Source organism: Musca autumnalis, unplaced genomic scaffold (genome assembly GCF_047663935.1).
Source record: "Musca autumnalis isolate F117 unplaced genomic scaffold, ASM4766393v1 scaffold_4, whole genome shotgun sequence".
In the NCBI taxonomy this organism is placed as follows: Eukaryota; Metazoa; Arthropoda; class Insecta; order Diptera; family Muscidae; genus Musca; species Musca autumnalis.
The window spans coordinates 55,564,009-55,575,882 of NW_027411977.1; the positions used below are offsets into that span (position 1 = coordinate 55,564,009).

The following is an 11,874-nucleotide window of genomic DNA, read 5'->3' on the forward strand; positions in this document are numbered from 1 at the left end:
TTCCGATTATTACAGTTTACGTCGCGGATATTCACGGCAAGAGTTAAATCAAATTAAAAACGAAGGTCGTGATGATCCTCAAAAATCGACCATTGTGCCAGAAAAAAAATAGGCCGTGCGTGAACGGATAAAGCAAGATCGCTTTAACATGGCGATGAAATAGAAGTATCCTTGGGCATTGCTTCCACGAAATGAAATTTGATATTACATGAAGACCTGGCCGCTTTGCTCAAAGAAATTGTAAATAAATACGATCGCGGTACTTCAAACGACGTTTATATGATCGCCACAGGCGAATTTTGGATCTTTGCGTATGGGCCCGAAATAAAACAGCAATCGACCGTGGGGTCTTTGAAGGCGAGCCAAATCCAACGAAAGTTGTTCACGGAAGAAGCACTTCAAAGCAAATGGTCGCCTGTTTCTTCGGCTAGACTGACCATGTGGCTATTAAACGTTTTGGGAAATGTAATTCTGCTTGGGTATTATAATTTCTTTGCCTGAAGTCTCCTGAGAAATTCGAAAAATGAACAAAAGAAGACGAATCATTGTTCACCATGACAATGTGAGCTCCCACACATGTATTCAAAACAGCGCTTTTTTTGACCGGACAAAACGTGGAATTAAAGGGTCATCCGCCGTACAGCCCTGACTTGAAACACAATAACTTCATTTGATTTCCCCACATCAAGAAAAAAGGGGTGTTCAGCGATTTTTGACGCGGTGCTTCAATAATTGGTTTGAACCCATAAATATTCCCGTTTTCATTGTTAGAACAGAAACTTTTCTAGTTCCCCTCGTAATTTCACTTTTGTAATTAGTGAATGCACCTGCTGGCACTCAACTATACTTGCATTTTCTCAATTTCTCAATCTTGCATTTGCATTTCACTTTACTTTGGTTTCAAACCCCTCCCGTTTGTTTACATAAACCTTTTGCTTAGAACTACCTTTTCCAAAAATCTCTTTATTTTATTAGTTTATTTAAAATTTAAAATTTGGCAATGACCTTTTCAGCCATAGCCTTAATACCAGTCCAGGTTTCAGTGACAAAAGGTGTGATTTGAGCAGGGGTAGGGTCGAAACCGGTACCACCAGCAGGCAATTCCATGCAAATGGCAATTGGGATGTTGGCCTTGGCCAAGGCATAATCATCACTACCACCAGCAGCGGCGTACAAGACATTGGTGGAGGAACCAACGCTGTAGCGGGTACCAGTTGAAGATCTGATAGCGGCAGCACCAGCTTGGGCAACTTCATCCAAATCCTTAACGTTATCGGGAAGAGCACTGTAAACAAAAACAACAAAAATTAATATTCCTCTTTGAAACCAAAGCCTTCACAGCAAAAGAATACTTACGAAGTATAACCCCATGGGTACAACAAATAGTTGCCATAAGAGTGGAGAGTCAAGTAGAACTTTGCGCGACCAGTCAAGGAAAGCATCAAATCACGAAGAAGTTGAGTTTCAGGTTCAGAGAAAGCGGTCTTACCCATGTATGTATCGGAACAAGACAAGCTGGAAGCACCAACTTCTCCCCAGTGGAAATCAAAGTTGCGATTAGCATCGGTACCGACACAAGAGTTGGTGACGGGTTGACGGGTCTTACGCCACATACGAGAGGTGGTGTGGGTATATTCATAACCATCAGGATTGACAACGGGCAAAATAACCCAATCGTAGTCTTGCAACAAGTGAGCGTTTTGGGAGTAGTTCTCAACCAATTGGTGGATAACATACAAAGCACCAGCGGGAGCAATCCATTCACGGGCATGAATACCAGCATCCATAAGGATAACCTTCTTGTTGGTCCTGCCATCGCCATTGGTGATGGTAATGGTCTTCATGTCACGCTTTTCATAAGATTTGCCCAAAGTTTTGACAATAACACGGGTGGGGTAGGCCTTGGCCAATTCATCGAGGTAGGCGTTGATGGCATCGAAACGTTGGAAGCTGGCAAAGCTAATGCGGCCAGTGGTGTCAGCGGCAGAGCGAACATAGTTCATTTGTTCGGCTTCTTCGGCAATGCTTTTGGCAACATTTTCATTGATAACGGTATAGGAGAGACCGAATCTGTTCAAAGAGGTTTCGAAATCTACTTGATCTTCAGGTTGGACCATAACACGGGCTGGTTTGCCGATGATTTTGGGCAAATCGAAGAAATCGTATTTGTCATAGGCGGAAAGACGCAACAAGACTTCCTTTTCGTAGGCATTGTTGGCATTGACATCGTAGATTTTGTAGCTAAATCGACAAAGAAAAAATGACACTTGCTTTGAGTTTGCTCACCCTTCATAGGTTTCACCTGCGGCCAAAGCAATGCTGCAGAACAGCACGCTCAAGGCGATTTTAAAGAACATTCTGCTAATTTACGAACACTTTCTTTGGACTGAATCAACAGTCTATTGTTTTATTTGCTGCTGGCACGGAGCTTTTTATACTCCCATGATTTTCCATGAAATGGGTGTTCTTATCAGTTAAGATAGTTTTCTACTCGGAAGATGACGGACCGCTCGTCATACGTAAATAGTCGAATACTCATATCACAAATCATTTATTAATGTTGTTTTCAATCGTTTTTGTGGTAAAAATATTCTGTCGTCAGATTAGTAGCCCTTTATGACGCATTCTTGTCTTTAGTGACAGACTAAACAGCAACACTCCTGATCATACTGTAGGTTTCTTGGTGGAAGCCTTTGGTAACTAAGTATAGATTTTGCGGATGCTAACATGCTATTGGAACTAGGGATGGTTTTATTAAGCATTTGTGTATACTGAGTTGAGTATGCTGCGGCAGTCTATTCTGACTGCAGCTTTCTCATATCCAAATAGCGTGCGGACACAACACGTACCTTATGCGTTAAGGCGATGCAGTTCATTTGTGTTTCTAGGATCCAAAGTACCTGCTAACTACAAACTCCTACAGTGTTTCTCTTTTATTTGATAGTTACATATGGGAGTTCTATTAGCCTTTTACTCTGGAAGTATATCTGCCGGAGCAGTTTACTTTTCAAAAACGAGCAAGAAAATTTCAGCAAACTCGATTGTATGAGCGTTTTTAAACATTGCTATGTAAGTAGGGTTTAACTTAATCCCTTGTAGACGTTGTTTTATTCCCGATACCATTTGTACCCGATTCTACAACGCTTTATTGACTTTACTTCAGGTATTCACACAAGACTTCAGTTCAGTGAGTTTACACTTCTTTACTTACACTGACGGTTTAAAGTCGCGGTATAATGTACAACTAAACTACCCAACCCGCTGCTTAGGCATAAACTGTTCTAGCATTCTTCATCTGGGAGGTTCTACAATGTTCAAACGAGATCCGGATGCACATAAACACATACTCGTATACAAACAGACAAATTAATGTAAATAAATAATTGTTTACACATCCTAATATATCTACCAGATATATGTATATAAGGTTCGAATATTAACTATATTTGTCCACTCCTTCGGGTACCTCCCACACAAAATTTTGGATAAATTCACTTTAAGACCTGCTCTCGAATCACTTTAGTTTTTGTTGAAGCAACTTGCATTCGCTGCCTCAATTACGACTGTAAAAGTTTTTTCAGGGCAAGTCCATACTTCTTGAGAAAACAGCCCGAAAGTTGTAAAAAAACCCCTATGGCACCATATGCAGTGGCTGGAGAGCTCGAACCGAATACTGCATTCGTCCACACTTTGGATATTGTAATATTTCTTCGAATATTAGATGAAATTCGAAGGTGGTGCTTATAGATCCACTCCTTCTGGTACCTCCCCCATAAAAGTTCGAAAAACTCGCTAAAATTTCTCATAGACGTAGCAAACTTGTCGAAACTTAGTTTATGTTCAAATTTGGGACCTATCTGTCCAATCCTTGTGGTACCACCCACACAAATGCTAAACATTTTTGTATGGTTAATGGTCTGTTCGAGGATCCTTTGGACATTTCTACCGAATGTTTTCCTAGTGGCCCTGTTTACAGCGATATTATGTTTTTCGTAGGCTGTTTTTTATCACACTAGCCTATCTATCGATATCCCCGCAAATTTTTGTGCTCTAATCCTATCCATACTTGTATCGGTTCATACGCCCAACATTTTGAAAACCCTCCTAACTACATAAGTTTTTTTGGGAAATAAATAACCTTCTTAATCAGGATTTATTTGACGTATATGCAAAGAAATTGATATTTGAAAACCAGTGGGTTTATTAAATCCGGTTATATATAAACGTACTGTTAGTTCACAATATTTTATGGTGGTTGGTCATGGTAGAACAATAAAAGGTAACAGCAATACCCAGCTGACTCAACTGGGCTGTAATGTTAGTGTCAAATTTCATACGACATTTTATATATTTATTTCTATGTTCGATGTATATTAGGAATATATATTTTTTGAAAAGAAAATTTTTCGTCAGGAAAAAAAGTATTTCCCATAAAGACTTCTTCATATCATTGACATGTAACATCCTCCAGGTCCAAACGACGTGCCGCACACTAAAACACCGCTTATAGAGGCGGCAGTATATTTGTTAAACTTAAAAAAATAAAGCCCTAATAAACGTGTGCTATTTTGTTTTCAAAAACAAAAGATTGAAGCAGCTTCTCCTTTTTCAATGAATTACCAGCTACACCAATGAATTACCGGACCACTACCTTGTTGCAGCAAAGGTACGTACGAGATTAAACGTAGCATACAAAGTGCGAACAGACACAACACGGAAGTTGGACATCGGTAAGCTGCAATCACAACAAATAGCCACAGCATATTCCACTCAACTGGCCCAACAGCTTAATCAAAGGACACCTCGTCCCGAAAACATATCAGGACAATGGCAAAACATTGCCCACTCCATGCAAACAGCAGCAAAATCCGTACTTGGATACCAGAGACCTCCACCAAGGAATCCATGGTATGACCATGAGTGTCGTACTGCTACCGAAGAGAAAAATGCGGCAAAAATAGGGCTACTTTACAATCAGTAGCAACGCGTAGCGCACGAGAGAGATATCGGGAGAAAAGGTGGGAGGAGAAACGTATTTTCCGCAGGAAACAGAGAGAGATGGAAAATCGGGATTGTGAACAAATCGAGATGTACAGGAGACAGAAGGAAGTCCGAAAATGCTACCAAAGAGTGAAACATAAAACTGATGGCTTTGGAACTGGTATATCCTCCTGTAAAGACCAGCAAGGTAATCTGGTAACTGATACAGATAGTGTGCTAAGGATATGGAAAGAGCATTTTTCCAAACTGTTGGTATCCAATAGCTGCGAAGTCGACGAAGATACCACAGATCCAATCCCAAAAGATGGTATTGAATGTGTACCACCCGGCCAAGATGAGGTAAAGACAGCAATAAACCGGCTGAAGAATAATAAGGCAGCAGGAACTGATGGCCTACCAGCCGAGCTGTTTAAAACCGGAGGCGACAAGCTGATAAGGTGTATGATTCAGCATGTTAGCTCCATCTGGCAGGAAGAATGCGTACGATTGGAATCTGAGCATCCTGTGTCCCGTCCATAAGAAAAGAGATTAGACTTTATGCTCCAACTATAGGGGCATAAGTCTTCTCCCTATCGCCTACAAGATAGTGTCAGGGATATAGTGCGAACGACTAAAGCCCATGGTCAACGAAATAATTGGACCATACCAATGGGGCTTTAGACCTGGCAAGTCCACCATTGACCAGATATTTACCCTGCGGCAAATCCTGGAGAAGACCCAAGAGATGCAGATCGACACCTACCACCTTTTTGTCGATTATAAAGCAGCCTTCGACAGCCCACTGCGTTCAAAGATATTCCAAGGCATGTCTGAATTTGGTATCCCCACAAAGCTCATTCGGCTTTGTAAAATGACTCTAACTGACACAAGATCTTCAGTTAAAATAGTAAAGAACCTCTCCGAAGAGTTTTGTACCAAAAGAGGTTTCAGGCAAGGATACGACCTTTCGTGTGATCTTTTCAACATCCTTCTAGAAAATGTTATAAGAAAGGCAAACGTCAAAAGAATTGGCACAATATACACCAATAGCCACATGTTACTTGCTTATGCTGATGATACTCGTATAGACATCATGGGACTCTCAGTAAAAGAAGTAACCGATACCTTTATGAAGGTCGAAGCAAAATCTGCGAAAGTGGGTCTGGCGGTAAACGGCGAGAAGACCAAGCTGATGGTGTCGACGCGCAATGCGTCCATTGAGATCGGACCAGCTGTTGAAGTTGGTTCCTATAATTTTGAGGTAGTAAAAGACTTCGTAAAAGACTTCGTTGGGGCCACCGTGGTGCAATGGTTAGCACGTCCGCCTTGCACTCAGAAGGTCTGCGGTTCGAATCCCAGGCCAAGCAACATCAAATTTTCAACGGTGGCAAAATCCCCCCTCAGTAATGCTGGCGACATTTCCTGAGTATTTAAGCCATGAAAAACTTCTCTACAAGTGGTGTCGTAAGACACGCCGTTCGGACTCGGCAATAAAAAGTAGGTCCCATATCATTGAGCCAATATGAATCGGCGTGCACTCATTGATATGAGAGAAGTCTCCCTTGTCCCATCTGGGATGTTTGTGGAACAATTATTATATTATATTATAAAAGACTTCGTATACCTCGGCACCGCCGTAAACACAACAAACGACATCATTTGTGAAATAAAAATAAGAATTGTATTGGCCACAACTCCGAGGCCTGGGTACTTGCGCAAGCAGATAAGGTAGTGCTTGGTGTGTTTGAGAGAAAAATTCTTCGAAAGATCTACGGGCCAATCTGCGTTGACGGTGAATATGGACGTCGCATGAACCACGAGCTGTATCTGCTATACAACGACATCAATATAGTTAAACGTATTGAGATGCAAGGATTGCGTTGGCTAGGCCATATCATAAGAATGAGCGATGATGAACCCGCTAAAAGGCGTATAAATATGAGCCGCTTGGAGGTGCACGCAGAATTGGCAGGCCAAAGAATAGATGGCGCAAACAAGTGGATGAAGAGATTACAAGGCGCGGTATTCCAGAAAGAGAAGCAATAGACAGAGAGAAATGGAGATCTTTTCTTAGTTCGGCCTATAGAACAAATGTTCTGTAATGGGCCAGCTCAATATCCTAGCGAAATGGTGAAATTTCGTATTTAGTCTTCTTTCCACCTGAAATTTGTCGGTATAGATCCACGTCTTCATATAGCCCCTGTTGACAGATACCTTCTGATTTTCGGTATTATGAATGTTTTAGCAAGATTATTAAACAGAATTGAATGAAATTTGGTATTTAGTCTTTGACGGAGGTGTAAAACATCTCAGAAGAAAATTATCAGTACAAGGCCTAAATACCCCACTCAAATCGATGAGATTTTGCATTTAGTCTTCGTTCGTTCGTTAGTCTTCGTTGGGTGTAAAAAAGGATCCACATGAACCTTTTTCGGTATATGTCCACATTTTCATATAACCCCATAGAAAGGTCCCTCTCGATTTTTAGTATTTTGAAGGTTTTGGTATTTCTTCTTCGATTGGGTATAAAACTTTACACAGGTCAACGTAGCCGCTATTGAACAGTATAGCCGCTATTGAACAGTACTTCCCCATTTTCGGTCTTGGTATAGCTCCCGATTTTCACTATTTTAAGGATTTTAGCTTCATTTTTTGTTTTACTGAAATAGTCGTATGCTAACATTTAAGGTTTCCAGTATTCACAAAATTTCTCTATGGAAAATGGTCAATATAGGTCTATGTTTTGATAGTGCCTTCCGATATTTTGAGGGTTTAACTGTATTTTTACAGAACTAAATGGTCCCGAAACTTCTCCATCACAAATTGTTTTGAGATAGCCCCCATATAACGGCATCCATAGATTATCGGTATTCTGAAGGTTTTAGCTACATTTTTGACTGATGTACTCGTGTAAATTGACTTTTGAGGTTCTCAATGGTCACAAAACTTCTCCAACAAAAATTGTCAACATAGGTCCAAACTTTGATTACCCCCATATTGTACCTTTAAATGGGTGGTATATCAAAGGTGGACATGAAAATAACACTGTGAGTAATTCCGACTCCATAGTGTGATAGAACGTCAAAAAAGAGAAGACACGTGTCTCGCTGTTTTTCCATATCTCACCAACTTTCGCGGTTATAGGCCTCCAAAAATTTGAGGCTTTGATCTAAAAAGGGTCATTTAGTCAGGACTATATCTTTCATACCGTTAGGAAATTTTAATTTATCTCAGAGGCAAAGTTGTAGCTCTTGTCTTAAAGAACAAAAATTGTGAACACATATAATCCATCAAACTTCAAGTTTTGTTATACAGCTATCAAACCGATAAAAATTTGAAGCCAACAAGCAACAACAAAAATGTACTTCAGATCTCAATAAACATCTTTCTAGAACATACGAACTATGTATAGACGATTCTTAAAGGTCAAAATAGCAAAGCAAATGGGATTTTTATCCTGTTTTCTCTGGTTCTGGTCCACAGATACTAAACCGTTCAATATTCAAGGAAACAACCAACAACAAAAATGTAGCAAAGGCATCAATAAACAACTTTTTGGAACATATGAAATGTCTGTGAACGGTTTTTAATGGTACAAATAGCAAAACACTTTTGAAAATATTCAATATTTACACTTTTTTTCTCCGATTCTGGTCCACAGATACCGACTCGCCCAAAAATTAAGGATACCGTCAACCACAAAAATGTACCTAAGATTTCAATAAACAACTTTCTAGAACATATGAAGATTCTAGCCTCAAACCTTTGGAGGCCTATAACTGCGAATGTTGATGAGATACGAAAAAACGGCGAGACACGTGTCCCCTTTTGTTTGGTCTTTTATCACGCTGCGGTGTCAGAATATGGTTAATAATTTTCGTGTTGCACAGTGTAAACTAATTATTTCATTTTAGTTCGGAATATTTTATTGTGGAGGATATAGAAAGTTCGGCCCTGTCGATTTTTTACCTGTCATCGTTATGATGGATGAATTCGTGGGACATGCTAACATACTAGTTTTAATGCACTGTTCCCTAGGTAAATTCAGCATCAGTTTTTTCGCAGTTTAAAATAATAATAACAATTTTTTCATAAACCTGCTAATTCATCACAGTATCACTTTATTCTGTCAGCCATGATATTAACCTATTAAGAAACGGAAAATCCCAAATCCACTTAAATAGTAATCCGCAATCAAATCAATTGTTTGCGCACTTCTTGTTCTATTTATAGCAACGTTTTTTCCATAAAAACTCAAAAAAAAGGTTTATTATTTATGTTAAAAGACAGCATTCACATAAAAAACAACATGACACATACACTTTCGTTCATTTGTTTGTCAAAACAAACTAAAGTCAACGAATTTGCAATCGGGCCAATGTCAATGTCTTAGATTTATGTTAGGTTTTACGCAGCTCTGATTTTGTTCATTGAAGATCATAAATCTTTAGGAATTTTGAATGATAACTCCAAATAAGAAGTGTTTCAAAAATCAGGTAGACTACGACATTTTGACTGATAATAAAAAAGAAACCCCTTTGATTTTGTTTTACCACAAAACAATTGAAAATAAGCAGAAGAAGAAGAAATGATTTGTGATATGAATATACCACGACAATACGCTTACAGGCTGCTCGTCAACGTCCGAGTGGAAAAAATGGGTTTTAACTGATAAGAAAATTCATTGGTGGAAATTTATTCCATGGAAATTCATGGCAGTATAAAAAGCTCTGTGCCAGCAGCAAAGAAGACAATACGACTGTTGCTTCAGTCCAGTGAAAGTGTTTGTGAAATAGCAGAATGTTCTTTAAAATCGCGTTAAGCGTGCTGTTCTGCAGCATTGCTTTTGCCGCAGGTGAAACCTATGAAGGGTGAGTGGACTCAGAAACCAGTGTCATTGATTCCCAAACTCATTATTTCTTTTTTTGTTTTTTTAGCTACAAAATCTACGATGTCAATGCCAACAATGCCTTCGAAAAGGAAGTCTTGTTGCGTCTTTCCGCCAATGACAACTACGATTTCTTCGATTTGCCCAAAATCTTTGGCAAACCAGCCCGTGTTATGGTCCAACCTGAAGATCAAGTCGATTTCGAAACCACTTTGAACAGATTCGGCCTCTCCTACACTGTCATCAACGAAAATGTTGCCAAAAGCATTGCCGAAGAAGCCGAACAAATGAACTATGTTCGCTCTGCCGCTGACACCACTGGCCGCATTAGCTTTGCCAGCTTCCAACGTTTCGATGCCATCAACGCCTACCTCGATGAATTGGCCAAGGCCTATCCCACCCGTGTTACTGTCAAGACTTTGGGCAAATCTTATGAAAAACGTGACATGAAGACCATTACCATCACCAATGGTGATGGCAAGACCAACAAGAAGGTTATCCTTATGGATGCTGGTATTCATGCCCGTGAATGGATTGCTCCCGCTGGTGCTTTGTACGTTATCCACCAATTGGTTGAGAACTACTCCGAAAACGCTCACTTGTTGAAGGACTACGATTGGGTTATTTTGCCTGTTGTCAATCCTGATGGTTATGAATATACCCACACCAGCTCTCGTATGTGGCGTAAGACCCGTCAACCCGCCTCCAGCACCTGTGTCGGTACCGATGCTAACCGCAACTTTGATTTCCACTGGGGAGAAGTTGGTGCCTCCAGCTTGTCTTGTTCCGATACCTTCAAGGGTAAGACCGCTTTCTCTGAACCCGAAACTCAACTTCTCCGTGATTTGATGCTTTCCTTGACTGGTCGCGCAAAGTTCTACTTGACTCTCCACTCTTATGGCAACTATTTGTTGTACCCATGGGGTTATACTTCGTAAGTATTATTTTACTGGCTTTGGTTCCAATGAAAATTGTTAATTTTTATGTTTGTTATTTGCAGTGCTCTTCCCGACAACGTTAAGGATTTGGATGAAGTTGCCCAAGCTGGTGCTGCCGCTATCAGATCTTCAACTGGTACCCGCTACAGCGTTGGTTCCTCCACCAATGTCTTGTACGCCGCTGCTGGTGGTAGTGATGACTATGCCTTGGCCAAGGCCAACATCCCAATTGCCATTTGCATGGAATTGCCTGCTGGTGGTAGCGGTTTCGACCCCACCCCTGCTCAAATCACACCCTTCGTTACTGAAACCTGGACTGGTATTAAGGCTATGGCTGAAAAGGTCATTGCCAAATTTTAAATTTTTAAATAAACGAATTAAATTAAGAGATTATTAGAAAAAGTTAAGGAAAGGCGAAGCTTTATTTAAAAGGTACAACCGTGGGAAAATATGGGTGAAAATTAATCGAAACTCAAAATAAGAAAATCGTGTTTTTACACAGAACCCCTCTTTGTGTGACTTTTCTTTAGAAAAATGTTCAAAAAGTACAAACAAATTTTTGTTCCCCGAGCACCGCATTCACATGATGGTTCTTTATGGCATCTGCGACTGCATCTGTTTGAGCACTATTTAAACTTGATTGATGGACTTGCTGATCTAGGGGTTGTGTCTTGTGGTTGGACCTCTTTTTCAAGATCATGAAGGTCACTCCTGACCACCATATGGTGATTAGGATGGCCCTCATGGGAGCACCCGAATAAATAAATAAATTAAATAATACTTAGTGATCGGAATTCTGCTACCATCGAACATGACATTCAACTCAGTGCTCACCTCTGTAATCCATGTGGGGAATAGAGTGCCTTAGATTTAATTTTACAACTGTTTTTGCAGTTGTCTGGACGCCTACGTCACACATTCAAGTTTTGGGTTTTTGACAATCAATACATGTAATCAACTGTCTTGTCATCTGTAAACGGAATACTTAAGCAGCCCTGGGACGCACACAGAGTGAATGTCGTACTCATAGGGAATCAGTACTTATTTTTGGGTACTAAAAAGTAGTTA

At 40.1% G+C, this 11,874-nt stretch overlaps 2 protein-coding genes across 2 annotated transcripts; one reads left to right on the forward strand and one right to left on the reverse strand.

The window, feature by feature from the left end:
* Positions 1 to 943: 943 nt before the first annotated feature.
* LOC141400948 (carboxypeptidase B1-like) lies at positions 944 to 2,406 on the reverse strand. Its single transcript, XM_073980659.1, has 3 exons — positions 2,287 to 2,406; positions 1,357 to 2,241; positions 944 to 1,285 (listed from the first exon to the last, which is right to left on the reverse strand). Exons 1-3 carry the CDS (start codon positions 2,355 to 2,357, stop codon positions 988 to 990), a joined length of 1,254 nt encoding a protein of 417 aa, XP_073836760.1. The 5' UTR covers positions 2,358 to 2,406; the 3' UTR covers positions 944 to 987.
* A 7,289-nt stretch (positions 2,407 to 9,695) lies between these two features.
* Positions 9,696 to 11,218, forward strand: LOC141404194 (carboxypeptidase B1). The gene is made up of 3 exons (XM_073987557.1): positions 9,696 to 9,851; positions 9,918 to 10,802; positions 10,869 to 11,218. Exons 1-3 carry the CDS (start codon positions 9,781 to 9,783, stop codon positions 11,164 to 11,166), a joined length of 1,254 nt encoding a protein of 417 aa, XP_073843658.1. The 5' UTR covers positions 9,696 to 9,780; the 3' UTR covers positions 11,167 to 11,218.
* The last annotated feature ends 656 nt before the right edge of the window (positions 11,219 to 11,874 follow it).

What these genes read in the sequence shown, in the direction of transcription:
- LOC141400948 (XM_073980659.1), bottom strand. Translation starts at nt 2,357, where the DNA reads ATGTTCTTTAAAATCGCCTTGAGCGTGCTGTTCTGCAGCATTGCTTTG. An exon ending in GCAGGTGAAACCTATGAAGG is followed by an intron (nt 2,242 to 2,286) that starts GTGAGCAAACTC and finishes TTGTCGATTTAG; the next exon opens with CTACAAAATCTACGATGTCA. An exon ending in TACCCATGGGGTTATACTTC is followed by an intron (nt 1,286 to 1,356) that starts GTAAGTATTCTT and finishes TTTTGTTTACAG; the next exon opens with TGCTCTTCCCGATAACGTTA.
- LOC141404194 (XM_073987557.1), top strand. Translation starts at nt 9,781, where the DNA reads ATGTTCTTTAAAATCGCGTTAAGCGTGCTGTTCTGCAGCATTGCTTTT. An exon ending in GCAGGTGAAACCTATGAAGG is followed by an intron (nt 9,852 to 9,917) that starts GTGAGTGGACTC and finishes TTGTTTTTTTAG; the next exon opens with CTACAAAATCTACGATGTCA. An exon ending in TACCCATGGGGTTATACTTC is followed by an intron (nt 10,803 to 10,868) that starts GTAAGTATTATT and finishes TGTTATTTGCAG; the next exon opens with TGCTCTTCCCGACAACGTTA.